General features: G+C 52.9%; 2 protein-coding genes across 2 annotated transcripts in view; one reads left to right on the top strand and one right to left on the bottom strand.

Annotated features, from left to right (window-relative positions):
* The window catches only part of PRKCSH (protein kinase C substrate 80K-H), a 35,008-nt gene extending 17,311 nt beyond the window's left edge, over nt 1–17,697 (top strand). Inside the window, exons 9-17 of the mRNA XM_030970490.1 lie at nt 97–218; nt 5,376–5,430; nt 8,920–8,976; nt 9,458–9,554; nt 11,144–11,213; nt 11,840–11,929; nt 12,537–12,611; nt 13,568–13,667; nt 16,829–17,697. Coding sequence (XP_030826350.1) covers nt 97–218; nt 5,376–5,430; nt 8,920–8,976; nt 9,458–9,554; nt 11,144–11,213; nt 11,840–11,929; nt 12,537–12,611; nt 13,568–13,667; nt 16,829–16,966 — 804 coding nt within the window. The 3' untranslated portion in view covers nt 16,967–17,697. The remainder of the gene's footprint in view (nt 1–96; nt 219–5,375; nt 5,431–8,919; nt 8,977–9,457; nt 9,555–11,143; nt 11,214–11,839; nt 11,930–12,536; nt 12,612–13,567; nt 13,668–16,828) is intronic.
* Nucleotides 17,698–18,218: 521 nt separating this feature from the next.
* LOC115916755 (procollagen galactosyltransferase 1-like) lies at nt 18,219–24,401 on the bottom strand. The gene is made up of 7 exons (XM_030970495.1): nt 24,369–24,401; nt 23,596–23,672; nt 22,583–22,689; nt 22,372–22,504; nt 21,498–21,625; nt 20,052–20,258; nt 18,219–18,927 (listed from the first exon to the last, which is right to left on the bottom strand). The coding sequence occupies exons 1-7, from the start codon at nt 24,370–24,372 to the stop codon at nt 18,621–18,623; spliced, it is 963 nt and encodes a 320-aa protein (XP_030826355.1). The 5' UTR covers nt 24,373–24,401; the 3' UTR covers nt 18,219–18,620.
* Nucleotides 24,402–27,548: the final 3,147 nt, after the last annotated feature.

The raw sequence follows: 27,548 nt of genomic DNA, 5'->3' as shown, positions 1-27,548 counted from the left end.
ATAATTTCAGGATAATTTCAGGATAATTTCAGGACAATTTCAGGACAATTTCACGATAATTCCAGGCTAATTTGGGCTCTGTTTTTGGCTCCCCAGGCGCGGCTGCAGGCGCTGCAGGAGGCGCGGCAGGCGCTGCAGGAGCGAGCTGGTTCTCTCCGCGCGGCCAAGGAGGCGGCCGAGGGCCCCGAGCAGGCGGCCAGGGGGGAGCACCAGCGCAAGTGGGGGGGTACGGGGCGAAGCGGGGGGTTTGGGGCTTTTTGGGGCTTTTGGGGCTTTTGGGGTTTTGGGGCTTTTGGGGGTTTTGGGGCTTTATTTGGGGGTTTTGGGGATTTTTGGGGGGTTTGAGGGTTTTTTGGGTTTGTTTTGAGGGTTTTTTGGAGATTTTTTGGCTTTTTGGGGGATTTTTGGGGCTTTTTGGGGGGCTTTTTTGGCTTTTTGGGGCTTTTGGGGCTTTTGGGGGATTTTTGGGGGGTTTTTTGAGGTTTTTGGGATTTTGGGGGCTTTTTTGGTTTTTGGGGGATTTTTGGGGAGTTGGTGGTTTTGGGGATTTTTGGCTTTTTGGGGTTTTTGGCTTTTGGGGCTTTTGGGGGCTTTGGGGATTTTTGGGGGCTTTTGGGGGGTTTTGGGGATTTTTGGGGGGTTTTGGGTGGTTTTGGGGGTTTTGGGATTTTTTTGGGGGCTTTATTTGGGGTTTTGGGGATTTTGGGGGGTTGTTTGAGGGTTTTGGGGGGGTTTTGGCTTTTGGGGATTTTGGGGAGTTTTGGGGCTTTTTTGGGATTTTTGGGTCTTTTACGGGTTTTGGGGGTTTTTTGGGGATTTTTGGGATTTTGGGGGCTTTTGGGGGTTTTTTCGGGTTTTTTTGGGGGGGTTTTTGAACGATTTTTGGGGTTTTTTGAGGGTTTTTTGGGGGGTTTTGGAATTTTTGGGGTTTTTTTGGGGGGTTTTGGGTTTTTTTCTTGGGATTTTTTGGGGGGGTTTTTGGGGGATTTTTCGGGTTTTTTTGGGGGGTTTTGGGGGTTATTTTGGGGTTTTTTGGGGGGATTTTTGGGGTTTTTTTTGGGATTTTTGGGTTTTTTGGGGATTTTTGAGGGTTTTTTTGGGGAGGGTTTTTGGGATTTTGGGGTTTTGGGGGGGATTTTTGGGTTTTTTGGGGGTTTTTTTTGGGGGGGGGGTTTGGGGTTTTGGGGTTATTTTGGGATTTTTGCGGTTTTTTGGGGGGATTTTTGGGGAGGTTTTTTGGGATTTTGGGGGTTTTTTGGGGGGGGATTTTTGGTTTTTTTTGGGGGGGGTTTTGAGGTTATTTTGGGATTTTGGGGGTTTTTTGGGGGAGTTTTGCTTTTTTTGGGGGGGGTTTTTGGTTTTTTTTTGGTTTGGTTTTTCTTTTTATTATTTTTTGGTTTTTTTTGGGGATTTTTGGGGGTTTTTTTGGGCATTTTTTGGGGGGCCAAAATTTGGGGATCCCGGGATGAATTTTGGGGGATGAATTTTTGGGTCCCCCAAAATCCCAAATTGCCCTCGGGAGCAGAGCAAGGGGTTGTGGTTTTATGAATGGGGGATTTTGGGGGAATTCACCGGAAGGGGGATTGGGGATTTGGCGGAAGAGTGCGGGATTGGGGATTGGGGGGATTTTGGGGAAATTTTGGGAGATTTGGGGGAAATTTTGGAGTTTGTAGGTGGAATTTGGGGGATTTTGGGGGAAATTTTGGAGTTTTTAGGTGGAATTTGAGGGATTTTGGGAGGAATTTTGGAGTTTTTAGGTGGGGAATTTGGGGGATTTTTGGGGTTTTGGGGGGATTTTTGGGGGATTTTGGGGTTTATTTTGGGGTATTTGGGGCTTTTTAGGGGGATTTTGAGGAGATTTGGGGGAAATTTTGGAGTTTTTAGGTGGAATTTGGGGGATTTTGGGAGGAATTTTGGAGTTTTTAGGTGGAATTTGGGGGATTTTGGGATTTTGGGGAATTTTGGGGGGATTTTTTGGGGGATTTTGGGGTTTATTTTGGGGTATTTGGGGCTTTTTAGGGGGATTTTGGAGGTGATTTGGGGGAAATTTTGGAGTTTTTAGGGGGAATTTTGGGGGATTTTGGGGGGGAAATTTTGGAGTTTTTAGGGGAATTTGGGGGATTTTGGGAGGAATTTTGGAGTTTTAGGGGAATTTGGGGGGAATTTTGGGAGGAATTTTGGAGTTTTTAGGGGAATTTGGGGGATTTTGGGAGGAATTTTGGAGTTTTTAGGTGGAATTTGGGGGATTTTGGGGGAAATTTGGGTTTTAGGTGGAATTTGGGGGATTTTGGGGGAAATTTTGGAGTTTTAGGTGGAATTTGGGGGATTTTGGGAGGAATTTTGGAGTTTTTAGGGGGAATTGGGGGATTTTGGGGGAAATTTTGGAGTTTTTAGGGAATTTGGGGGATTTTGGGAGGAATTTTGGAGTTTTTAGGTGGAATTTGGGGGATTTTGGGGGAAATTTTGGAGTTTTTAGGTGGAATTTGGGGGATTTTGGGGGAAATTTTGGAGTTTTTAGGGGAATTTGGGGATTTTTGGGGGAATTTGGAGTTTTGGGGGAATGGGGGATTTTGGGGGAAATTTTGGATTTGGGGAATTTGGGGTATTTTGGGAGGAATTTTGGGTTTAGGTGGAGATTTTGGGGGGAATTTTGGAGTTTTAGGTGGAATTTTGGGGATTTTGGGGAAATTTGGTTGGGGAATGGTGGGTGGGAGGGGGGGATTTTATTTGGTAGGGGAATTTGGGGAATTGGAGTTTTAGGTGGAATTTGGGGGATTTTGGGAGAATTTTGGAGTTTAGGATTTGGGGATTTTTTGGAGGAATTTTGGGATTTGTTTTTGGGAAGATTTTGGGGATTTTTGGGATTTTGGGGGATTTTTTGGAGATTTTGTTTATTTTGGGGTTTTGGGGTTTGGGGGGATTTTGGGGAGATTTGGGGGGAAATTTTGGATTTTGTGGAATTTGGGGGATTTTGGGAGAATTGGATGTTTTTAGGTGGAATTTGGGGGATTTTGGGAGGAATTTTGGAGGTTTTAGGGGAATTTTGGGGGATTTTGGGGGAAATTTTGGAGTTTTTAGGGGAATTTGGGGGATTTTGGGAGGAATTTTGGAGTTTTAGGGGAATTTGGGGGATTTTGGGAGGAATTTTGGAGTTTTTAGGTGGAATTTGGGGGATTTTGGGAGGAATTTTGGAGTTTTGGGGGAATTTTGGGGGATTTTTGGGGGAATTTGTTTTTAGGTGGAATTTGGGGGATTTTGGGGAAATTTTTGGAGTTTAGGGGGGTTTGGGGGGGGGATGGGGATTTTGGGGAATTGGGGTTTGGGGGGGAATTTGGGGATTTTGGGGAAATTTTGGAGTTTTGGGAATTTGGGGGATTTTGGGAGGATTGGAGTTTTAGGGGGGGGATTTGGGGGAGGTTGGGTTTGGTGGTATTTGGGGGATTTTGGGGAATTTGGTTAGGGAATTTGGGGGTTTGGAGGATTTTGGTTTTAGGAATTTGGGGGTTTTGGGTTTTGGATTAGGGGATTGGGGGAGGAATTTTGGAGTTTTAGGTGGAATTTGGGGATTTTGGGGAAGGAGTAGGTTTGGGGATTTGGGGATGGTTGGGGTTGGGGGGGTTGGGATGGTGGGGGATTATGGGTTTTTGGGTATTTGGGGGTTTTTAGGGGGATGATGGGGGTTTGGTTGGAATTTGGGGGATTTTGGGAGGAATTTTGGAGTTTTTAGGGGGATGATTTTTGAGGAATTTTGGAGTTTTTAGGTTTTGGGGATTTTTGGGATTTTGGGGATTTTTGGGAGATTTTGGGGGTTTATTTTGGGGTATTTTGGGGTTTTTGGGGGAATTAGGAGATTTGGGGGAAATTTTGGAGTTTTAGGTGGAATTTGGGGGATTTTGGGAGGAATTTTGGAGTTTTTAGGTGGAATTGGGGGATTTTGGGGAGAAGGTTTTAGGGGAATTTTGGGGATTTTGGGGAAATTTTGGAGTTTAGGGGGGGAATTGGGGGATTTTGGGAGAATTTGGGTTTTTAGGGGATTTGGGGATTTGGGAGATTTGATTTGGGATGTTGGGATTTGGTTTTTGGTTGATTTGGGGTTTGTTGGGGGGTTTTGGTGGGATGTTGGGTTTGGGGGATGGGGAGGTGGGGTATTGGGGGCTTTTGGGGGTTGGGAGATTGGATGGTTTGTTGGGGTTTTGGGATTTTGGTTTTAGGTGGGTTTTTTTGGGAGGAATTTTGGGGGGAGTTTTTAGGTGGAATTTGGGGGATTTGGGGATTTGGGTTTGGATTGGGGATTTGGGAAATTTTGGAGTTTTTAGGGATGGTTTTTTGGGAGGATTTGGGAGTTTTTAGGGAATTGGGGATTGGGGGGAATTTTGAGGTTGGGTGGTTGGGGATTTGGGAGAATTTTGGAGTTTTGGGGGTTTTGGGGGTTGGGAGGTTTTGGGTTTTGGGGGAGTTTTGGGGGATTTTGGGAGGAATTTTGGGGTTTTAGGGGAATTTGGGGGTTTTGGGAGGAATTTGGTTTTTGGGGGATTGGGGAATTTGGGGTTTTTTGGGGAATTTTGGGGTTTTAGGTGGAATTTTGGGGGATTTTGGGGATGGTTTAGAGTTTTTGGGGAATTTTGGGGTTTTGGGGAAATTTTGGGTTTTAGGTGGAATTTGGGGGGATTTTGGGGGAAATTTTGGAGTTTTGTGGATTTGGGGGATTTTGGGAGGAAGGTTTGTTTGGGGGTGGGGGTTTTTTTGAATTGGGGATTTGGGATTTGGGGGTGGGGGGGGGGTTTTTTTGGGGTTTGGGGGTTTGGGGGATTGGAGGGTTGGGGGATTTTGGGGGTTGGGGAGATTGGGGTTTTGGGTTTTAGGGGAATTTTGGGGGTGGGAGATTTTGGATTTGGGGATGGAATGGTGGGTTGGGGGAGAGTTGGGGATTTGGGGGATTTGGAGGGGGGGGGAGATTGGGGGATGGGGTTTGGTTTGGGGATGGGTGGGATTTTTGGGTTTTTGGGTGGTTTTTTTGGAGATTTGGGATTTTGGGATTTGGGGATTGGGGTTGGGGGAGTTGGGGAGTTTTGGGGAATTTGGATTGGTGGGAGGTTAGGGTGATTGGGTGGGGAATTGGGGATTTGGGAGGTTTGGGGAATTGGGGTTGGGGATTTGGGGTTGGGGGATTGGGGTGGGGGAGTAGGATTGGGGTTTGGGTTGGGGTGGGGGATTTGGGGTTTGGGGGATTGAGGATTGGGATGGGGTTTTGGGGATTGGAGGATTGGGTGGGTTGGGGAATTTGGGTTTGGGGGGAGGGAATTTTTGGGGGATTTGGGGTTTTTTGGGGGGAATTTGGGGTTTTTTGGGTGCCCCTGACCCCCCTGCCCCCCCAGGCTGACGCTGGCCGAGCTCCGAGCCCGACCTGAGCTGGACGGGGCTGAGATTGAGGTGAGAGCCCAAAAAAACCCCAAAAATCCCAAAAAATCCAAAATAAACCCAAAAAATTAAAAAAAAAAACCCCTCGAACCCCCGCCAAAAAAACTCAAAAAAAACCCCAAAAATCCAAAAAAGACCCCAAAACCCCAGAAAAACACCCCGAAATGTCCCCCCCAAATTCCCCCAAAAATCTCAAAACACCTCAAAAATAACCCCCCATAAAACCAAAATTCCCAGGAAAAAAAGGAAGAAAATCCCCCCCCAAAAAACCCCAAAAAATTACAAAAATAGCCTGAAAAATCCTCCAAAAATCCCCAAACTTATCCCCCAAAAAATCTCAAAAAAACCCCTAAAAATCCCCAAAATTACCCCAAAAATTCCCCACAAAAAGCCCAAAAATCTCCACAAAAAAAAAAGAAAAACCCCCAAAAATCTCCCAAAAAAGCCCCAAACAACACCTGAAAAATCCCCAAAAAACCCCAAAAATCTCCACCAAAAAACCCCAAAACCTCAAAAACCCCAAAAATTCCCAAAAACTCCTAAAAATCTGAAAAAAAACCCCAAAAAATCCCAAAAAATTCCCCAAATCCCCTCAAAAACCCTGAAAAACCGCAAAAATCCCCCAAAAAATCCCAAAAACCACCAAAACCACAACAACCCCCCAAAAAACCCCAAAAATCCCAAAAAATCTGAAAAAACCCAAAAAAAACCAAAAAAAAAAAAATCCCCCCAAAAAATCCCAAAAAACCCCCTAAAAAACCTTCAAAAAACCCCAAAAAATCCCCCAAAAATCCCAAAACATCCCCCAAACCCCCACAAAAAACCCTGAAAGATCCAAAAAATTCCCCCCAACAATCCCCCCCAAAAAACCTTCAAAAAAACCCCAAAATACCCAAAAAACCCCCTAAAAATCTAAACCAAAAAAATCCCAAAAAATCCCAAAAAAAAAATCCCCAAAACCCCCAAAAAATCCCCAAAAAATCCCCAAAAATCAAAAAAAAATCCCCCAAAAATCCCCAAAAAAACCCCCAAAAAATCCCAAAAAATCCCCCAAAACCCAAAAACCCCCCAAACAAAAACCCCCAAAAACCCAAAAAAACCCCAAAAACCCCAAAAACCCAACAAAAACCCCAAAAACCCCCAAACCCCAAAAAACCCCCAAAAAATCCCCAAAAAACCCCAAAAACCCAAAAAATCCCCAAAAAATCCCCCAAAAATCCCCAAAAATCCCCCAAAAATCCCCCAAAAAATCCCAAAAAAATCCCAAAAAATCCCAAAAAAATCCCAAAAAACAAAATCCCCAAAAATCCCCAAAATCCCCAAAAAAACCCCAAAAAATCCAAAAAAACCCCAAAAAAATCCCCCAAAAGTTTCCCAAAAAACCCAAAAATCCCCAAAAAACCCCTAAAAATCGAAAAATCCCCCAAAAATCCCCAAAGAAACCCCAAAAAAACCCCCCAAAAATCCCCAAAAATCCCAAAAATCCACAAAAAATCCCCAAAAAATCCCCACCAAAAAATCCCACAAAAAAATCCCAAAAAATCCCAAAAAATCCCCAAAAAAAAATCCCAAAAATCCCCCAAAAATCCCCCCAAAAAATCCCAAAAACCAAAAATCCCAAAAATCCCCAAAAAACCCCAAAAATCCCCACCAAAAAACCCCAAACCTAAAAATCCCCCAAAAAAAAATCCCCAAAAACAAAAACCAAAAACACCAACCCCCCAAACCCAAAAAAACCCCCCCCCCCCCACCCCAAAAACCCAAAACCCAAAAAACCCCCAAAACCCCAAAAATCCCAACAAATCCCCCAAAAAACCCCCCAAAAATCCCAAAAAATCCCCCAAAAATCCCAAAAATCCCCAAAAAATCCCCAAAAAATCCCCAAAAATCCCCCCAAAAATCCCAAAAAATCCCCAAAAATCCCAAAAATCCCAAAAAATCCCCCAAAAACCCCACAACCCAAAAATCCCAAAACCCAAAAAACCCCCAAAATCCCCAAAAATCCCAACAATCCCCCAAAAATCCCCAAAAAATCCCAAAAAATCCCCCCAAAAATCCCCAAAAATCCCCAAAAAATCCCCCAAAATCCCCCCCAAAAATCCCCCAAAAATCCCAAAAAAATCCCAAAAAATCCCAAAAAAATCCCCAACCCCCAAACCCCCAAGCCCCGAGCCCATTTTGGGGGGCCCCCCCCCCCACCCCCAAGCAAGAAGGGGGCCCGGGGCTCCGTGACTTCCCCCTTTCGCCGCCCTCCGGGGGCGCGCCCCGGCGCGCGCGGGCGCAAGGGGGATTGGGGGGCACTTCGCGCCCCGGGGAGGGGCCTTGGAGTTGGGGGGGGCCCAACTCGGGAGGGCTTTTAAGGTTGGGGGCTTTTGGTGCGCGCGCCGGCGGGGGGGGGGGGGGGTCCCAAAATTTGGGAGCCTTCCAGGCCAAATTTGGCGGGCTCTAAATTTGGGGGCTCTGGGGAGGCCTAAATTTGCGGAACTCTCAAATTTGGGCGCTTTTGGGCAGCTGAAGATTTTGAGGGTTGGAATTGGGGGGGGGTGAGATTTGGGGGGGGGTCCCCAAAATTTGGGGAGGGGTCCTGAGATTTGGGGGGCCCAAGATGGGGTTTGGGGGTTGGGGAGGGTCCCCAAAGTTTGGGGGTCTCAATTTGGAGGAGGGGGTCCCAAAATTGGGGGATTTGGGGGTTGGAATTTGGGGAAGGGTCCCAAAATTTGGGAGATTTTGGGAGCTCAAATTTGGGGAGGGGTCTCTAAATTTGGGGGCTCTGGGGAGGCCCAAATTTGGGGGGAGGGTCTCCAAATTTGGGGGATTTTGGTGCTGAAGGGGCTGAAAATCGGGAATTTTGAGGGTTGGAATTTGGGGGGGGGGTCCTGAGATTTGGGGGCTCTGGGGGGCCCAAATTTGGGGGGAGGGTCTCCAAATTTGGGGGATTTTGGTGCTGGGGGACCCCAAAAATTGGGGGATTTTGGGGGTTGGAATTTGGGGAGAAGTCCCCAAAATTTGGGGGCTCTCAAATTTGAGGAGTGGTCCCAAAAATCGGGGATTTTGGGGGGTTGGAATTTGGGGAGGGGTCCCAGAATTTGGGGGATTTTGGGAGCTCAAAGTTGGGGAGGGGTCTCTAAATTTGGGGGCTCTGGGGGGCCCAAATTTGGGGGGAGGGTCTCCAAATTTTCGGGGATTTTGGTGCTGGGGGGACCCCAAAAATTGGGGATTTTGGGGGTTGGAATTTGAGGAGGGGTCCCAAAAATTGGGGCATTTTGGGGGCTCAAAATTTGGGGAGAGGTCTCCAAAATTTGGGGGGGGGGGGATGGGCTGAATTTCAGGGGGGGGGTCCCCAAAAACCTGAACCCCCAAAAATTTGGGGAGGGGTCTCAAGGCCTCTTTTGTGGGGAGGGGGGGTGGTCCCTGGGATTTTTTTGGGGGTCCCACCCCAATTTGGGGGTCCCTGCCCCCCCCAGGCCCCCCCCGAGCCCCCCCAGAGCCCCCGAGGAGGAGGAGGAGGAGCCCGAGGAGGAGGAGGAGGAAGAGGAGGAGGACGAAGGCCCTGAGCAGGTCTGGGGGGTCCCACACCCCCAATTTTGGGGACCCCACCCCCAAAAATGGGGCTGAATTGGGGGGGACGGGGCAAATTTTGGGGTCTCCACACCCTTTACCTTTAATTTGGGGGGGTCCCAGCACCCCAAAATTTTGGGGGGGGGGGTCCCAAATCTGAATTTGGGGGGGGTGGGACCCCAAATTTTCAGAATGGGACCCCAAATTTTGGGGGTTGGGACCCCAAATTTGGGTGAAATGCCCCAAAAATGGGGCTGGATTTGGGGGGGAGGGGGGGCAAATTTTGGGGTCCCCCCCAAATTTTTTGGGCAGGGTCCCAAATCTGAATTTTGGGGGGGTGGGACCCCAAATTTGCCCCCCCCCGGGGGTGAAATTCTCCCCAGATGGAGCCAAATTGGGGGGGAAATTTTGGGGTCCCCCCCCTGCCCTGAACCCCAAATTTGGGGGGTGGGGACCCCCCTGACCCCTCCCTGACCCCCAGGTGGTCCCGGTGCCCCCCCAGGAGGGGGAGGGGGAGGGGGAGGAGCCCCCCCAGGAGGAGCCGCCCTTCGACCCCGAGACCCAGGCCCTGATCGACGGTGGGGGGGAAATTTGGGGGGTCCTGGGGGGCTGGGGGGGATTTGGGGGGTCCTGGGGGGTCCTGGGGGGTGTTTGGGGGGTCCTGAAGGGATTTGGGGGGTCCCTGGGAGGGTTTGGGGGAGATCTGGGGGATTTGGGGGTCCTGGAGGCATTTTGGGGGTTTGGGGGGTCCTGGGGGGGATTTAGGGGGGTCTGGGGGAGTTTGGGGGGATTTTGAGGGGTCCTGGGGGGGATTTGGGGGGTTTGGGGGGTCTTGAGGGAGTTTGGGGTTGGGGGGTCTGGGGGGGATTTGGGGGTCTGGGGGGTTGGGGTGGATTTGGGGGGGATTTTGTGGGGTTTGGGGGGAAATTGAGGGGGGATTTGGGGGGTCCTGGGAGGGTTTGGGGGGTCCTGGAGGCATTTTGGGGGATTTGGGGGGTCTTGGGGGTTTTGGGGGGTCTGGGGGACTTTGTGGGGGGATTTGGGGGGTTTGGGGGGTCCTGGGGGAATTTGGGGGTGGGTCCTGGGGGGTTTGGGCGGGGAGATTTAGAGGGTCCGGGGGGATTTGGGTGGGGGGGTCTGGGGGGCTTTTGGGGGTCTGGGGGGGGGAGTTTGAGAGGGTTTGGGGGGTCCTGGGGGGATTTGGGGGTCCTGGGGGGATTTGGGGGGTCCTGGGGGGGGTTGGGGGGGGCCTGGGGTGATTTGGGTGGTTTGGGGGGGTTGGGGGGTCTGGGAGTGATTAGAGGGGTCTTGGGGGGATTATGGGGGGTTTGGGGGGTCTTGAGGGAGTTTTGGGGGGTCTGGGGGGGAGTTGGGGGGTCTGGGGGGATTTGGGGAAGGCGGATTGGGGATTTGGGAGGAGAGGGGAGGGATTTGGGGGAATTTAGGGGGTCCTGGGGGGGTTTTGGGGGGTCTGGGGGGGGGGTTGGGGGAATTCAAGGGATCCTGGGGGAGTTTGGGGGAGTCCTGAAGGGGTTTGGGGGATTTTGAGGGGGATTTGGGGGGTCCTGGGGGGGATTTTGGGGGAATCCAAGGGATCCTGGGGGAGATTTGAGGGGGATTTTGGGGGTCCGGGGAGGGAATTGGGGGATTTTGGGGGGTCCCTGGGAGGGTTTGGGGGGGGGTTGGGGGTTCTGGGGGATTTTGGGGGCATTCAGGGGGTCCTGGGGGGGTTTTGAGGGGGGGATTTGGGGCCCTGGGGGGTTTTGGGGGGATTTAGGGGGATCTCAGGGGGATTGGGGAGGATTTTGGGGGGATTTGGGGGAATTTTGGGGGAATTTTGGGGTTTTAACCCCCCCATGTTCCCCCCCAGCCACCCAACGCACTCGGGACAATTTGGGGCTGGGTTTGGGGGTCTCAGGGGGGTTTTTGGGGGGCTCAGGGGGTTTGGGGGGCTCAGGGGCGTTTTTGGGGGTGCTGACCCCATTTTTGGGGTGATTTTGGGGGATTTTGCGGGATTTTGGGAATGTGGCCTAACGCCCGACAATTTGGGGCTGGGTTTGGGGGTGCTGATCTCGATTTTGGGGTTTTTGGGGGTGCTGACCCCGTTTTTGGGGTGATTTTGGGCTGATTTTGGGCTGATTTTGGGGGATTTTGGGGAATTTTTCAGCCGCCCAACGCGTTCGGGACGATTTGGCCGCGGCCGAGCGGGAGCTGAAGGAGGCCGAGGAGGGGATCAGGTGGGGAACCCCAAAAACGACATGGGACCCCAAAAAATGGACCTGGGACCCCCAAAAATGGACATGGGACCCCAAAAACCGACATGGGACCCCAAAAATGGACATGGGACCCCCCAAAAATGGACATGGGACCCCCAAAAACCTACATGGGACCCCAAAAATGGACCTGGGACCCCAAAAACGGACATGGGACCCCAAAAACCGACATGGGACCCCCAAAAACCGACATGGGACCCCCAAAAATGGACCTGGGACCCCCAAAAATGGACTTGGGACCCCAAAGCTGGAGGTGGGACCCCAAAACTCCCCTTGGGAACCTCAAAAATGGACCTGGGACCCCCCCCCCAAAAAAATTCTGGGACCCCAAAAATCACCTCGGGGACCCCAAAATCTGACCTGGGACACGCCAATAACCAACCTGGGACCCCCAAAAATCACCTGAGGGACCCCAAAACCCCTCTAGGGCCCCCCGTGCCTCAGTTTCCCCGGCAGGAATTTTTGTGGGGGTTTGAGGCTCTGGGGAGGAGTTTGAAATTCGGGATTTTTTTGGGGGGGTCCGGGGGGGTTTGGGGGACCCCGGGGGGGTTTTGGGGACCCCCCTGAGCCCCCCCTTTGTGCCCCCCCAGGGCCCTGGAGCTGGAGCTGGGGTTGGATTTCGGGCCCGAGGGGGAATTCTCCTACCTGTACAGCCAGTGCTGGGAGCTGGGCACCAGCGAGTACGGGGGGCTGGGGGGGATTTGGGGGGTCCTGGGGGGGTTTGGGGGGTCCTGGGGGGGTTTGGGGGGTCCTGGGGGGGTCCTGAGGTGGATTTGGGGGAAATTGGTGGGAGTTTGGGGGGATTTTGGGGAGTTTGAAGGGGTTCTGAGGGGGATTTTAGGGGGTCCTGAGGGGGATTTGGGGGAAATTTGGGGGGTCCTGAGGGGGATTTGGGGGGTCTTGGGGGAGTTTGGGGAGTTTGGGGGGGATTTGGGGACTTCTAGGGGGGATTTGGGGGTCCTGGGGGGAGTTTGGGGGGATTTCAGGGGAATTTGGGGGGTCCTGAGGGGGGCTTGGGGGGAGTTTTTGGGGTCCTAGGGGGAAATTTGTGGGAGTTTGGGGGATCTGGGGGTGTTCTGGGGGGATTTTGGGGGATTTCAGGGGGATTTGGGGAAGTTTGGGTGTCTTGGGAGGGATTTGGGGGGCTCCTGTGGGATTTTTGGGGCTCCTGGGAGGATTTGAGGGTCTGGGGGCATTTGGGGATATTTTGGGGAGGGGTCCCAGTGGCTTTGGGGCCGATTTTGGGCCATTTTGGGGCCATTTTTGGGTGATTTCCCCCCCCCCCAGGTACCTGTACCGGCTCTGCCCCTTCCAGCGCGTGACCCAGAGACCCAAAAACGGCGGCGCCGAGACCAGCCTGGGGTGAGGCACCCCAAAAACCCCAAAAATCACCCCAAATTACCCCAAAAATCCCCAAAATCACCCCAAAACTCCCCAAAATCACCCCAAAAACCCCAAAATCACCCAAAAACTCCCCAAAATCACCCCAAAAACTCCCCAAAATCACCCCAAAAATCACCCCAAAATCACTCTAAAAACCCCAAAATCACCCCAAAAATCACCCAAAACTCCCAAAAATCACCCCAAAATCACCCCTAAAACCACCTTGGGAACCCCAAAAATCCCAAAATACCCCCCAAATCACCCCAAATTCCCCCTGGGAAACCCCAAATGCCCCATGGAACCCCAAAAACCCCAAAAACTGCCCCAAAAAGGGCACTGAGATCAGCCTGGGGTGAGGCACGCCAAAAATCCCAAAATCACCCCAAAATCACCCCAAAATCACCCCAAAAACCCCAAAATCACCCCAAAATCACCCAAAAACTCCCCAAAATCACCCCAAAAACCCCAAAATCACCCCAAAAACCACCTTGGGAATCCCAAAAAACCCCAAATATCCTTAGGAACCCCAAAAATCCCCCTGGGAGCCCAAAATCCCCCAAAAACGGCGCTGAGACCAGCCTGGGGTAGGACACCCCAAAAATCCCCAAATCACCCCAAAATCACCCAAAAAACCACCTTGGGAACCCCAAAAATCCCAAAATACCCCCAAAATCACCCTGGGAAACCCAAAATGCCCCTTGGGGAGCCCAAAATACCCCCAAAAAACCCAAAAAATCGCCCTGGGGACCCCAAAAACTCCAACAATTGCCCTGAAAACCCCAAAATAACCCAAAAACTGCCCTGGGAACCCCGAAAATCACCTTGGGGACCCCCAAACCCCGCCCAGGTGTCACCTGACCCCCTTTAGCTCCTCCCCCAATGTCACCTGGCCCCTCCCCCGGTGTCACGTGACCCCATCTGGCCCCTCCCCCCAGGCTCTGGGGCTCCTGGGCGGGGCCCGAAGGCGCCAAATTCGGGGCCCAGAAATACGAGGGGGGCACGGGCTGCTGGCAGGGCCCCGCCCGCGCCACCACGGTGAGTGACAGCGGGGCGGCATCCGGCTCACCTGGGTGTGTGTCACCTGTGTGATGTCATCTGTGTGTGATGTCACCTGGGTGTGTGTCACCTCTGTGTGTCACCTGTGTGTCACCTGTGTGTGTCACCTGTGTGTCACCTGTGTGTGTGTGTGTGTGTCACCTGTGGGTGATGTCACCTGTGTGTGATGTCACCTGTGGGTGATGTCACCTGTGTGTGTCACCTGTGTGTCACCTGTGTGTGTGTGTGTCACCTGTGTGTGTCACCTGTGTGTGTGTGTGTCACCTGTGTGTCACCTGTGTGTCACCCGTGTGTGTCACCTGTGTGTCACCTGTGTGTGTGTGTGTCACCCGTGTGTGTGTCACCTGTGTGTGTGTGTGTCACCTGTGTGTGTCACCTGTGTGTGTGTGTGTCACCTGTGTGTCACCTGTGTGTCACCTGTGTGTCACCCGTGTGTGTGTGTGTCACCTGTGTGTGTGTGTCACCGTGTGTGTGTGTGTCACCCGTGTGTGTGTCACCCGTGTGTGTCACCTGTGTGTGATGTCATCTGTGTGTGTATCACCCGTGTGTGATGTCATCTGTGTGTGTGTCACCTGGGTGTGATGTCACCTGTGTGTGATGTCACCTGGTGTGTGTCACCTGTGTGTGTGTCTCACCTGTGTGTCACCTGTGTGTGTGTCACCTGTGTGTCACCTGTGTGTCACCTGTGTGTGTCACCTGTGTGATGTCATCTGTGTGTGATGTCATCTGTGTGTGATGTCACCTGTGTGTGTGTCACCTGTGTGTGTCACCCGTGTGTGTCACCTGTGTGTGATGTCATCTGTGTGTCACCTGTGTGTGTGTCACCTGTGTGGTGTCACCTGTGTGTGTGTCACCCGTGTGTGATGTCACCTGTGTGTGATGTCACCTGTGTGTGTGTCACCTGTGTGTGTCACCCGTGTGTGTCACCTGTGTGTGTGTGTGTCACCTGTGTGTGTGTGTGTCACCTGTGTGTGTCACCTGTGTGTCACCTGTGTGTGATGTCATCTGTGTGTCACCTGTGTGTGTGTCACCTGTGTGTGTGTGTCACCTGTGTGTGATGTCACCTGTGTGGTGTCACCTGTGTGTGTGTCACCCGTGTGTGATGTCACCTGTGTGTGATGTCATCTGTGTGTCACCTGTGTGTGTGTCACCTGTGTGTGTGTGTCACCTGTGTGTGTGATGTCACCTGTGTGTGATGTCACCTGTGTGTGATGTCACCTGTGTGTGTCACCTGTGTGTGTGATGTCACCTGTGTGTGATGTCACCCCTGTGTGTCACCTGTGATGTCATCTGTGTGTGTCACCGCGTGTGTGTGTCACCTGTGATGTCACCTGTGTGTGATGTCACCCGTGTGTGTCACCTGTGTGTCACCTGTGTGTCACGTGTGTGTCACGTGCTGTGAGATGTCATCTGTGTGGTGTCACCTGTGTGACGTCATTTGTGTGTCAACTGTGTGATGTCATCGGTGTCACCTGTGTGATGTCATCGGTCTGATGTCAGTGGTGTCACCTGTACCCTGTGTGTCATCGTCTGTGTCCCTGTGTGTCACCTGTGTGAAGTCATCTGTGTGACGTCACCTGTGTGATGTCACCGGTGTGATGTCATCGGGGTGACATCATCCGTGTCACCTGTGTGTCACATGCTGTGTGATGTCATCTGTGTGTCACCTGTGTGACGTCATCTGTGTGACGTCATCTGTGTCACCTGTGTGTCACGTGCTGTGAGATGTCATCTGTGTGATGTCATCTGTGTGACATCATCGGTGTCACCTGTACCCTTTGTGTCATCATCCGTGTCCCTGTGTGTCACCTGTGTGATGTCGCCTGTGTGATGTCACCTGTGTCATGTATGTGACGTCATTGGTGTGTCACCTGTGTCACCTGTGTGATGTCACCGGTGTGATGTATGTGACGTCATTGGTGTGTCACCGGTGTGATGTCACCGGTGTGATGTCACCTGTGTGATGTCACCGGTGTGATGTCACCGGTGTGGTATCATCCGTGTAACCTGGGTGATGTCATTGGTGTCACCTCTCTGATGTCACCTGTGTGATGTCATCGGTGTGACGTCACATGTGTCACATGTGTGATGTCACCTGTGTCATATGCGTGACGTCATCGGTGTCACCTGGGTGATGTCACCTCTCAGGTGTCCCAAGTGTCCCCAAACTCCCTCCAGGTGTAACCCAGGTGTATCTCAGATGTATCTCAGGTGTAACTCAGGTGTATCCCAGGTGTAACCCAGGTGTAACTCAGGTGTATCCCAGGTGTAACCCAGGTGTCCCCTCCCCCCAGGTGTAACCCAGGTGTAACTCAGGTGTAACCCAGGTGTAACCCAGGTGTATCCCAGGTGTATCCCAGGTGTAACTCAGGTGTAACCCAGGTGTATCCCAGGTGTAACCCAGGTGTATCCCAGGTGTATCCCAGGTGTCCCCTCCCCCCAGGTGTAACCCAGGTGTAACTCAGGTGTAACCCAGGTGTGTCCCAGGTGTATCCCAGGTGTATCCCAGGTGTCCCCTCCCCCAGGTGTAACCCAGGTGTATCTCAGGTGTATCCCAGGTGTAACCCAGGTGTATCCCAGGTGTCCCCTCCCCAGGTGTAACCCAGGTGTATCTCAGGTGTATCCCAGGTGTAACTCAGGTGTATCCCAGGTGTAACTCAGGTGTATCCCAGGTGTATCCCAGGTGTATCCCAAGTGTAACCCAGGTGTATCCCAGGTGTAACCCAGGTGTAACTCAGGTGTATCCCAGGTGTATCCCAGGTGTATCCCAGGTGTAACCCAGGTGTATCCCAGGTGTGCCCCAGGTGTATCCCAGGTGTATCCCAGGTGTATCCCAAGTGTAACCCAGGTGTATCCCAGGTGTAACCCAGGTGTAACTCAGGTGTATCCCAGGTGTATCCCAGGTGTATCCCAGGTGTAACCCAGGTGTATCCCAGGTGTGCCCCAGGTGTATCCCAGGTGTATCCCAGGTGTATCCCAGGTGTAACCCAGGTGTATCCCAGGTGTGCCCCAGGTGTAAGCCAGGTGTATCCCAGGTGTAACTCAGGTGTAACCCAGGTGTAACTCAGGTGTGTCCCAGGTGTATCCCAGGTGTATCCCAGGTGTATCCCAGGTGTATCCCAGGTGTCCCCTCCTCCCAGGTGCGCCTCAGGTGCGGCCCCTCCACGGCGCTGACGGCGGCGTCGGAGCCGAGTCGCTGCGAGTACCTGCTGGAGCTGGAGACGCCCGCGGCCTGCAGGGAACCCCCGGCGCTGCACGAGGAGCACGACGAGCTCTGAGACCCAAAATGTCCCAAATTCACCCCAAAAATATCCCCGAAAATATCCCAAAAATATCCTTGAAATGTCATCAAAATATCTCCAAAATTATCCCAAAAATATCCTGAATTTATCTCCAAAAATCCCCCCAACCCTGCAGGGAGCTACCTGTGCTGCGTAAGGAGCACGATGAGCTCTGAGACCCAAAATGTCCCAGATTCACCCCAAAAATATCCCTGAAAATATCCCAAAATATCCCTGAAATTATCCCAAAAATATCCCAAAAATATCCTGAAATTATCCCAAAAAATCCCCCCAACCCTGCAGGGAGCTACCTGTGCTGCGTGAGGAGCACGATGAGCTCTGAGAGACCCAAAATCCTCTGAAATCACCCCAAAAATAACCCAAAATTATCCCCAAAGTATCCTGAAATTATCACAGAAATTATCCCAAAAATATCCTGAAATTATCCCAAAAATTATCCCAAAATTATCCCAAAAATATCCTGAAATTATCCCAAAAATTATCCCAAAATTATCCCCAGAATATCCTGAATTTATCCCCAAATATCCCCCTAAACCTGCAGGGAACCACCGGCCCTGCACGAGGAGCACAACGAGCTCTGAGACCCGAAATGTCCCAAATTCACCCCAAAATATCCCTGAAAACCCCCCCAAAATACCCCCCCAAAAGCAGCCCAAAAATACTTCCAAAACTCTCTGAAAATCCTCCCCAAAAATGCCCAGAAATATCCCAAAAAATGCCCCAGAAAAACATTCCAACCCCCGCCAAAAAACCCCAAAATCCCCCCCAAACCTCCTTAAAAAACCCCAAAAGCCCCAAAATCTCCCTAAAAAACCCCAAAATCCCCCAAAGAACCCCAAAATCCCACTCATGCCTCAGTTTCCCTTTCCCTGGGATCCCGAAATTTGGGGATTTTGGGGAAAATTTTTCCCGAGTTTTGGGGGATTTTCCCCTGAATTTTGGGGTTTTTTCCCTTGAATTTTGGGGGTTTTTTTTCCACTGAATTTTGGGGGCTTTTCCCCGAATTTTGGGGTTTTTTTTCCCTGCCTCAGTTTCCCTCTCCCCCAAACTCCCAAATCCTGGAATTTCGAGATGGGGAATGGCCCAAAATCCCCCAAAAAAACCCATCTGGGGGGGGGGTGTGTGTGTGAAAAATCCACCAAACTGGGGTTAAAAATAAAAATAAAAACTTTAAAAATAGAAATAAGAAGAAAAACTTATTTCGGAATAAAAGGGGAATAGAAAAAAACTCCAAACCGGGATTAAAAATAAAAATAGAAACTTTATTTGGGTATAAAAATCCCCCAAATTTTGGGGATTTTGGGGTCAGAGCTCGTCACGGGCATCGCTGTCGTGCTGGGGTTGGGAATTCTGAAATTCCTGTGGGGATTTTTCCCCAAAAATCCCAAATTTCGAGGGGTTCTGGAGTTGGGAATTCCAGGATTCCCATGGGAATTCCTCCCCATTATCCCAAATTTCGGGGTCAGAGCTCGTCGCGGGCGTCGCTGTCGTGCCGGGGTTGGGAATTCCAGGATTCCTCTGGGGATTTTTCCCCAAAAATCCCAAATTTCGGGGGGCTCTGGAGTTGGGAATTCCGGGATTCCCCCAGGAATTTTTCCCCATTATCCCAAATTTTGGGGATATTTCGGGGTCAGAGTTCGTCGCGGGCGTCGCTGTCGTGCCGGGGCTGGGAATTCCGGGATTCCTGCAGGAATTCCTCGTTCCCATCCCGATCCCAGATTTGGGGTTCCTCCGGGGGGCTCTGGGGTTGGGAATTCCGGGATTCCCGTGGGAATTCCTCGTTCCCATCCCGATCCCAGATTTGGGGTTCCTCCGGGGGGCTCTCGGTGTCGCTGACGTAGCCGGGCTCCCCCGTGTAGTGCGTGGGGAAGAGCAGCAGCGGCTCCACGGAAAACGCCAGAAGGTCCCGCCGGGAAAAGTGCCGGGAGTACTCGGGGCTGGGGGGGGAAAACGGGGGAGAAAATGGGGAAAAATGGGGGAAAAATGGGAAAATATGGGGGGAAAATGGGAGAAAACGGGAACCAGGGGTGCCAGTTGAACATGGGCAGGAATCACCCCTGTATGCCATTTATCCCACAGATCCTGTAAGTCCCTGACCCTAAATCCCCCAAATCCGGTACCTGGGGTGCCGGTCGAACATGAGGGGCAGGAACTCGTCCCTGTATCCCATATCCACTATTCCCAATCCCATAAATCCCACAAATCCCTGACCCCAAACCCCCGCAAATCCCCCAAATCCTGTACCTGGGGTGCCGGTCGAACATGAGGGGCAGGAACTCGTCCCTGTATCTCATATCCCATACCCCTAATCCCATAAATCCCACAAATCCCTGACCCCAAACGCCCCCAAATCCCGCAGATCCGGTACCTGGGGTGTCGGTCGAACATGAGGGGCAGGAACTCGTCCCTGTATCCCATAATTCCCACAAATCCCTGACCCCAAACCCCCCAAATCCCCCAAATCCTGTACCTGGGGTGCCAGTCGAACATGAGGGGCAGGAACTCGTCCCTATATCCCATAAATCCCACAAATCCCTGACCCCAAACGCCCCAAATCCCACAGATCCGGTACCTGGGGTGCCGGTCGAACATGAGGGGCAGGAACTCGTCCCTATATCCCATAAATCCCACAAATCCCTGAAACCCCAAATCCCAGATCCGGTAAATGGGTAACATGAGGGCAGGAACTCGCCCTATATCCCATAAATCCCACAAATCCCTGACCCCAAACGCCCCAAATCCCACAGATCCGGTACCTGGGGTGCCGGTCGAACATGAGGGGCAGGAACTCGTCCCTATATCCCATAAATCCCACAAATCCCTGACCCCAAACCCCCCAAATCCCACAGATCCGGTACCTGGGGTGCCGGTCGAACATGAGGGGCAGGAACTCGTCCCTATATCCCATAAATCCCACAAATCCCTGACCCCAAACCCCCCAAACCCCCAGACCCGGTACCTGGGGTGCCGGTCGAACATGAGGGGCAGGAACTCGTCCCTGTATCCCATAAATCCCACAAATCCCTGACCCCAAACGCCCCAAATCCCACAGTCCCGGTACCTGGGGTGCCGGTCGAACATGAGGGGCAGGAACTCGTCCACGGGGATCATCTTGCCCAGGGGCTCGGCCGCCAGCAGCTTGCGGGCGCCGCGCAGCGACAGCGCGTAGCCCAGGCTCCAGTAGGAGTAGCCCGGGCGCAGCAGCTGCCGCACGCCGGGCACGCCGCGCTCCGGGCGCTCCGGCTCCAGGCGCTTCCGGCCCAGGTAGCTGCCAACAGCGGGGGCAGCAAGGGGTCACCGGGGTCACCAGGGGTCGTTTGAGTCAATGGGGTCAATGGGGTCAATGGGATGATTGCCATTAATGAGATCAATCCAATCAATGGGGTCATGTGGGTCATTGGGATCAATGGAGTCAATGGGGGCCAATGGAATCAATGGGGGTCAATGGAATCAATGCGTCATTGGGATCAATGAGATCAGTGGGATAATTGGGATCAATGGGGTCAATTGGGTCATTGGGATGAATGACATGAATGGGGTCATTGGGATCAATGGAATCAATGGGGTCAACGGAATCAATGCATCATTGGGATCAAGGAGATCAGTGGGATAATTGGGATCAATGGGGTCATTAGGATGAATGACATGAATGGGGTCATTGGGATCAATGGAGTCAATGGGATCAATGAGATCAATGGGGTCATTGGGATCAATGGGACTAATGGGATAATTGGGATCAATGGGATGATTGGGATGAGTGAGGTCAATGGGTCACTGGGATCCATGGAGTCAATGGGGTCAATGGAATACATGGGATCAATGCGTCATTGGGATCAATGAGATCAATAGGATAATTGGGGTCAATGGGTCATTGGGATCAGTGGAGTCAACGAGATCAATGGGATCATTGGTATCATTGCAATGAATGAGATCAATGGCACCAGTGCGGTCAATGGGGTCGATGCGTCATTGATATCACTGGGATGAATGGAGTCACTGAGATCAATGAGATCAATGGGATAACTGGGGTCAGTGGGATGAATGAGATCAACGCGGTCAATGGGATCAATGGGGTCATTGAGATCAATGGCGTCACTGGGATCAATGGGATCAATGGGCCCAATGGGATCCAAGAGGGCCTCAGGAAATGGGGAGCAGTGGGTGAGGATGAGGATGATGAGGATGACAACAGGAGGAAGGCTCACACGAGGTCCAGGGGATTGGGATTGGGATGAGCTTTGGGATGAGGATGAGGATGAGGATGAGGAGGACAGGAGGAAGGCTCACACGAGGTCCCAGGGGATTGGGATTGGGATGAGCTTTGGGATGAGGATGAGGATGAGATGATGAAGGCTCACATGAGGTCCCAGGGGATTGGGATAGGGATGAGTTTTGGGATGAGGATTGAGGTGAGGATGAGGATGATGATGAAGGCTCACATGAGGTCCAGGGGATTGGGATTGGGATGAGCTTTGGGATGAGGATGAGGATGATGATGAAGGCTCACATGAGGTCCCAGTCGACGGCCGCCTCCTCCAGCTGCTCCATCAGCTCCGTCAGGCGGCTGCGGAAGAAAACCTCGAAGCGCAGATCGTCCTCGAACACCAGCGAGCGCCGCAGGCCCCGCGACGAGATCTGGCGATTCCGGGATTTGGGATGGACCCCGGGAATTCCAGGGATTTGGGATGGACCCCGGGAATTCCGGGGGTTCCGGGATTTGGGATGGACCCTGGGAATTCCGGGATTTGGGATGGACCCCGGGAATTCCGGGGGTTCCGGGATTTGGGATGGACCCCGGGAGCGCCGCTCCCACCCTTGGGAATTCCCTGGATTCCCCTGCATGCCCTGACCCCCCTGGAACCTCTAGAACCTTCCAGATGCCCCCAATTTCAGAATTCCCACCCAAAATTCCCGAATTTCAGGCTGCTCACCTCCTGCCAGACCCGGAAGTGGCTGAGGAAGCAGCGGCTCCTTTGGAACTCCCTGGATTCCATTGGACTCCCAGACTCCCTGGACCCTCTAGAACCTTCCAGACCCCCCCCAAATTCCCAAATTTCTGGCTCCTCACCTTCTGCCAGACCCGGAAGTGGCTGAGGAAGCAGCGGCTCCTTTGGAAATCCCTGAATCCCCCCAAAATCTGAAATCCCCTGGACCCCCTGGATTGTTCCAAAACCCCCCAAATTCCAGAATTGCTGCCCAAAATTCCCCAAATTCCCGAATTTCGGGCTGCTCACCTTCTGCCAGACCCAGAAGTGGCTGAGGAAGCAGCGGCTCCTTTGGAACTCCCTGGATTCCATTGGACTCCCAGACTCCCTGGATTGTTCCAGACCCCCCAAATTCCAGAATTCCCACCCAAAATTCCCGAATTTCCCATTCCTCACCTCTTGCCAGACCCGGAAGTGGCTGAGGAAGCAGCCCACCTCGCCGTGGGTCAGGGGTCTCCCGTGGAAGGGGTCCCGGTATCCCGGCAGCATCCGCACGCCCAGCGCCTCCACCTGGCTGCTGTTCAGGGCCCTGCGGAGCCCGGAAGGTTCCAGAAGGGAATTTTGGGGGTGATTTGGGGGGGGTTTGGGGGGATTTTTGGGGGCTCACCGGCCGTCCACGGCCTCCACCAGCTTGGGGGAGACGCCCAGCTCGTGCAGCGAGCGCAGCATCCGCGCCCGGCGCGCCGAGCGGCGGCGCAGGTTGATCAGGAACACCTGGGGAAAATGGGGGAAATGGGGGAAATTCACCCAAAATCTGGGGGGATTCACCCAACATCTGGGGGGAAATGGGGAGATCTAGGGGAATTAACCCAAAATCTGGGGGAAATTGGGAAAATCTGGGGGGAAATTGGGGAAATCTAGGGGGAAATGGGAGGAAACTGGGAAAAATGGGGGGGGAAATGGGGAAATCTGGGGGAAAATGGGGAAATCTGGGGGAATTAACCCAAAATCCAGGGAGAAGTGGGGAAAAATTGGGGGAAAATGGGGAAAAAATGGGGGGGAAATCTGGGGGAAAACTGGGGGGGAAATGGGGAAATCCACCCAAAATCTGGGGGGATTCACCCAAAATCTGTGGAGAAATGGGGAAATCTGGGAGGATTCATCCGAAATCCGGGGGGAAATGGAGAAAACTTGGGGAAAATGGGGTAAAATGGGGGGGAAAATTGGGGGAAAATGGGGAAATCAGGGGGATTCACCCAAAATCTGGGAGAAAATGGACAAATTCACCCCGAAATCCAGGATGAAATGAGGATATCTGGAGGAAAATGGGGTGATTCTCCCCAAATCCGGGGGGAAATGGGGAAAATTGGGGGGGAATGAGGAAATCTCGGGGGAGATGGGGAAAAATTGGGGTAAAACTGGGGGAAAATGGGGAAATCTGGGGGAAAATGGGGAAAATTGGGGGCAAAATCTGGGGGGAAATGGGGAAATTCACCCTGAAATCCAGGGGGAAATGGGGAGATCACCGAAAATCCAGAAATAAAGAAGGAAAATTACCCAAAATCTCAAAGAAAACGACCGCAAAATCCCAAGGGAAAAGAGGAAAACGCCTCAAAACGCCAAGGAAAAGGTGGGAAAGGCCCCAAGGGCCGAGGGGAATTCCGAGGGAGGGGCTCCCACCTCATCAAAGCCCAGCTTGTCCAGGACCTTGGGAGGGACCCACACGTGGGGCGAGGGCTCGGCCGGAGGGAGCTTCACTGTGGGAACGGGGAAATTCCGTGGGAATGGGCCCCAAATCCGTGGGAATGAGTCCCTAAATCCCATGGGAATGGGCCCCAAATCCCAAAGGAATCAGCCCCTAAATCCCATGGGAATGAGCCCCAAATTCCATTGGAATGAATCCCTAAATCCCATGGGAATGGGTCCTCAAATCCCATGGGAATTGACCCTAAATCCCAAAAGAATCAGCCCCAAAATCCCATGGGAATCGGCCCCAAAGTCCCAAAGGAATTAGTCCCCAAAGTCCCAAAGGAATCAGCCCCAAATCCCAAAGGAATCAGCCCCAAATCCCGAAGGAGTGAGGCCCAGATCCCGAGGGAATGAGCCCCAGATCCCAGGGGAACATTTCCCATCCTGAGGGTGAAGAATTCCCAATCCCAGGGCTCCCACCCCAGGATCCCGAGGCCCCGGATCCCTTGGGATGATCCCAAAGCCCTGAATCCATCGGGATCTGTTTGGAGCCTTTGGGATCCCTCCCTCTCCCACAACCCCAAAGCCCTGAATCCATCGGGATCTGTTTGGATCCTTTGGGATCCTTCCCTCCTCCACAATCCCAAAGCTCTGAATCCATTGGGATCCTTTGGGATCCTTCCCTCCCCCACAGCCCTGAGCCCCGGATCCCTTGGGATCCGTCGGGATCCGTTGGGATCCGTTTGGATCCTTTGGGATCTCACCCATGATCTCCAGCTGGACGTGCAGGAAGTTCCCCCCCCCCCCATTGTGTTTTTGTTGTGTGGGGGTGCAGGAAAAACCACCTCCCCGCGTGGACATAATATCCTCTCAAGTTATGGTTCCGATAACGGGATTGGGAGGGGAGCTCTGGGATCGCAGCGGCACCGGCAGGAACCCGAACTGCTCCCGGTTGGACACGAACATCTGCACCCCTGGGATAGTGGGAATAATGGGATTGGGATAATGGGATTGGGATTGGGAATAACGGGATTGGGATTGGGATAATGGGATTGGGATCAGGGATGGGAACCCAAACTGCTCCCGGTTGGACACGAACATCTGCACCCCTGGGATAGTGGGAATAATGGGAATGGGAATAACGGGATTGGGAATAATGGGATTGGGATAACGGGATTGGGAATAACAGGATTGGGAATAATGGGATTCAGATTGGGATAATGGGATTGGGATCAGGGATGGGAACCCGAACTGCTCCCAGTTGGACACGGACATCTGCACCCCTGGGATAATGGGATTGGGAACATTGGGAATAACGGGATTGGGGATGGGAATGTTGGGATCAGGGATGGGATCAGGGATGAGGGATCCCTCGGGATTGGGATTGGGAGCAGAGCAGGATCGGGATGGGGGAGTTGCTCCTGTGTTGGGATCACTCAAAGTCGATCTCAAATCCTGGCCCAATTTCAATCCCAACTCAACCCAACCCAACTCAACCCAACAATTGCAACTCAACCCAATCCAACTCAACCCAACCCATCAATCCCAACCCAACCCAACCCAACCCAACAAACCCATCAATCCCAACTCAACCCAACCCAAGCCATCAATCCCAACTCAACCCAACCCAACCCAACTCAACCCAACAATTCCAACCCAACCCAACCCAACCCATCAATCCCAACCCAACCCAACCCAACTCAACCCAACAATTCCAACCCAACCCAATCCAACTCAACCCAACCCATCAATCCCAACTCAACCCAACCCAACCCAACTCAATCCCAACCAACCCAACCCAACCCAATCCAATCCCAACCAACCCAACTCAACCCAACCCCCAACCCAACAATCCCAACCCAACCCAACTCAACCCCACACCAACCCAACTCAACCCAACACCCAACCAACAACCCAACCCAACAACCCAACCCACAATCCCAATCCTCAACGCCAGCCACGCAAACCCAGGATCATCCCAACCCAACCCATCCCAACTCAAACCCAGCAATCCCAACTCAACCCAACCCAAGCCCAAACCAGCCCAACCCAACCCAACCCAACCCACAATCCCAACCCAACCCAACCCAACCAACTAACCCAAACCAACCCACCCAACCCAACCACAACCCAAGCCACCAATGCCCACTCACGACGTGCGAACCGAACAAGACCCAACCAACCCAACCCCAACGAAAAACCAACAACCCCAACAAACCACCCCCCACCCAACCAACCCAACAACCGAACCCAACAACCCAACCCAACAACGAACCCACCCATACCCTGGGGAGGGGGGCTGGTAAGACCAGGATGTCACGCTGGTAACCCACTGGTAACCTAACAACCACAAGTCCCTACTCGGCCGAACCGAACAGGACGCTAGTAACCCAACTTAACCCAACGCTGAGTAACGCTGGTGCAACCCAACCGAGCCCTGGTGAACTCTGGGAATCGGAGTGACTGCTAACCAACGCTCAATCAACCACTGGTGACCAACCGAACCCGCTGGGAATGGGAACCCAAGGTGACCGTATTCGACCCAGCAAGTGAACCCAGTCGACCACTGGTGACACTGGTGACCCCTGGTGACTGCTGGGAAGGCGGAGTGACGCCTAGTGACCGCTGGTGACCTGGGAATGGGCGAGTGACCCGCTAGTGACTGCTGGTGACCGCTGAGTGACTGCTGGTGACGCTGGTGACACTGGTGACTGCTGGGAATGGGGGAGTGACCACTGAGTGACCGCTGGTGACCGCTGAGTGACGCTGGTGACTGCTGGGAATGGGAGAGTGACCGCTGAGTGACGCTGAGTGACGGCGCTGGTGACCGCTGGTGACTGCTGGTGACCGCTGAGTGACCACTGGTGACCACTGGTGACCGCTGGTGACCACTGGTGACTGCTGGGAATGGGAGAGTGACCGCTGAGTGACCGCTGGTGACGCGCTGGTGACTACTGGTGACTGCTGGGAATGGGGGAGTGACCGCTGAGTGACCGCTGGTGACTGCTGGTGACCGCTGAGTGACCACTGGTGACTGCTGGGAATGGGAGAGTGACCGCTGAGTGACCGGTGGTGACCGCTGAGTGACCGCTGAGTGACTGCTGAGTGACCGCTGAGTGACCACTGAGTGACCACTGAGTGACCACTGAGTGACCACTGAGTGACTGCTGGGAATGGGAGAGTGACCGCTGAGTGACCGCTGAGTGACCGCTGAGTGACTACTGAGTGACTGCTGGGAATGGGGGTGACCGCTGAGTGACCGCTGAGTGACTGCTGAGTGACCGCTGAGTGACCACTGAGTGACTGCTGGGAATGGGAGAGTGACCGCTGAGTGACCGCTGAGTGACCGCTGGTGACCGCTGAGTGACTACTGAGTGACGCGGGCTGGTGACCGCGTGACGCTGGTGACTGCTGAGTGACCGCTGGTGACTACTGGTGACCAGCTGGTGACCGGTGAGTGACCGCTGAGTGACTGCTGAGTGACCACTGAGTGACCGCTGAGTGACCACTGAGTGACCGCTGGGAATGGGGGAGTGACCACTGAGTGACCGCTGAGTGACCACTGAGTGACCGCTGAGTGACTGCTGGGAATGGGGGAGTGACCGCTGAGTGACCGCTGAGTGACCGCTGAGTGACCACTGAGTGACCGGTGAGTGACCGCTGAGTGACTGCTGAGTGACCACTGAGTGACCGCTGAGTGACCACTGAGTGACCGCTGGGATCAGCAGGCAGGCGGCTGTGCTGGAAATGGGGAAGTGACCACTGGGAATGGCCACGCCCTCACCTGTGCCACGCCCTCACCTGTGCCACGCCCTCACCTGTCAGTGCCACACCCTCACCTGTGCCACGCCCTCACCTGTCAGTGCCATGCCCTCACCTGTGCCACACCCTCACCTGTGCCACACCCTCACCTGTGCCACGCCCTCACCTGTGCCACGCCCTGC

This window comes from Camarhynchus parvulus, unplaced genomic scaffold, assembly GCF_901933205.1.
Source record: "Camarhynchus parvulus unplaced genomic scaffold, STF_HiC, whole genome shotgun sequence".
Taxonomy (NCBI): domain Eukaryota; kingdom Metazoa; phylum Chordata; class Aves; order Passeriformes; family Thraupidae; genus Camarhynchus; species Camarhynchus parvulus.
The sequence above is the reverse complement of the archived record's forward strand: the minus strand, read 5'-3'. Positions and strand labels throughout refer to the sequence as shown.

What these genes read in the sequence shown, in the direction of transcription:
- LOC115916755 (XM_030970495.1), bottom strand. An exon ending in ACTTCCGGGTCTGGCAAGAG is followed by an intron (nt 21,626 to 22,371) that starts GTGAGGAATGGG and finishes CGGAATCGCCAG; the next exon opens with ATCTCGTCGCGGGGCCTGCG. An exon ending in ATGTTCGACCGGCACCCCAG is followed by an intron (nt 18,928 to 20,051) that starts GTACCGGGACTG and finishes TTCCCCCCCCAG; the next exon opens with CCCCGAGTACTCCCGGCACT.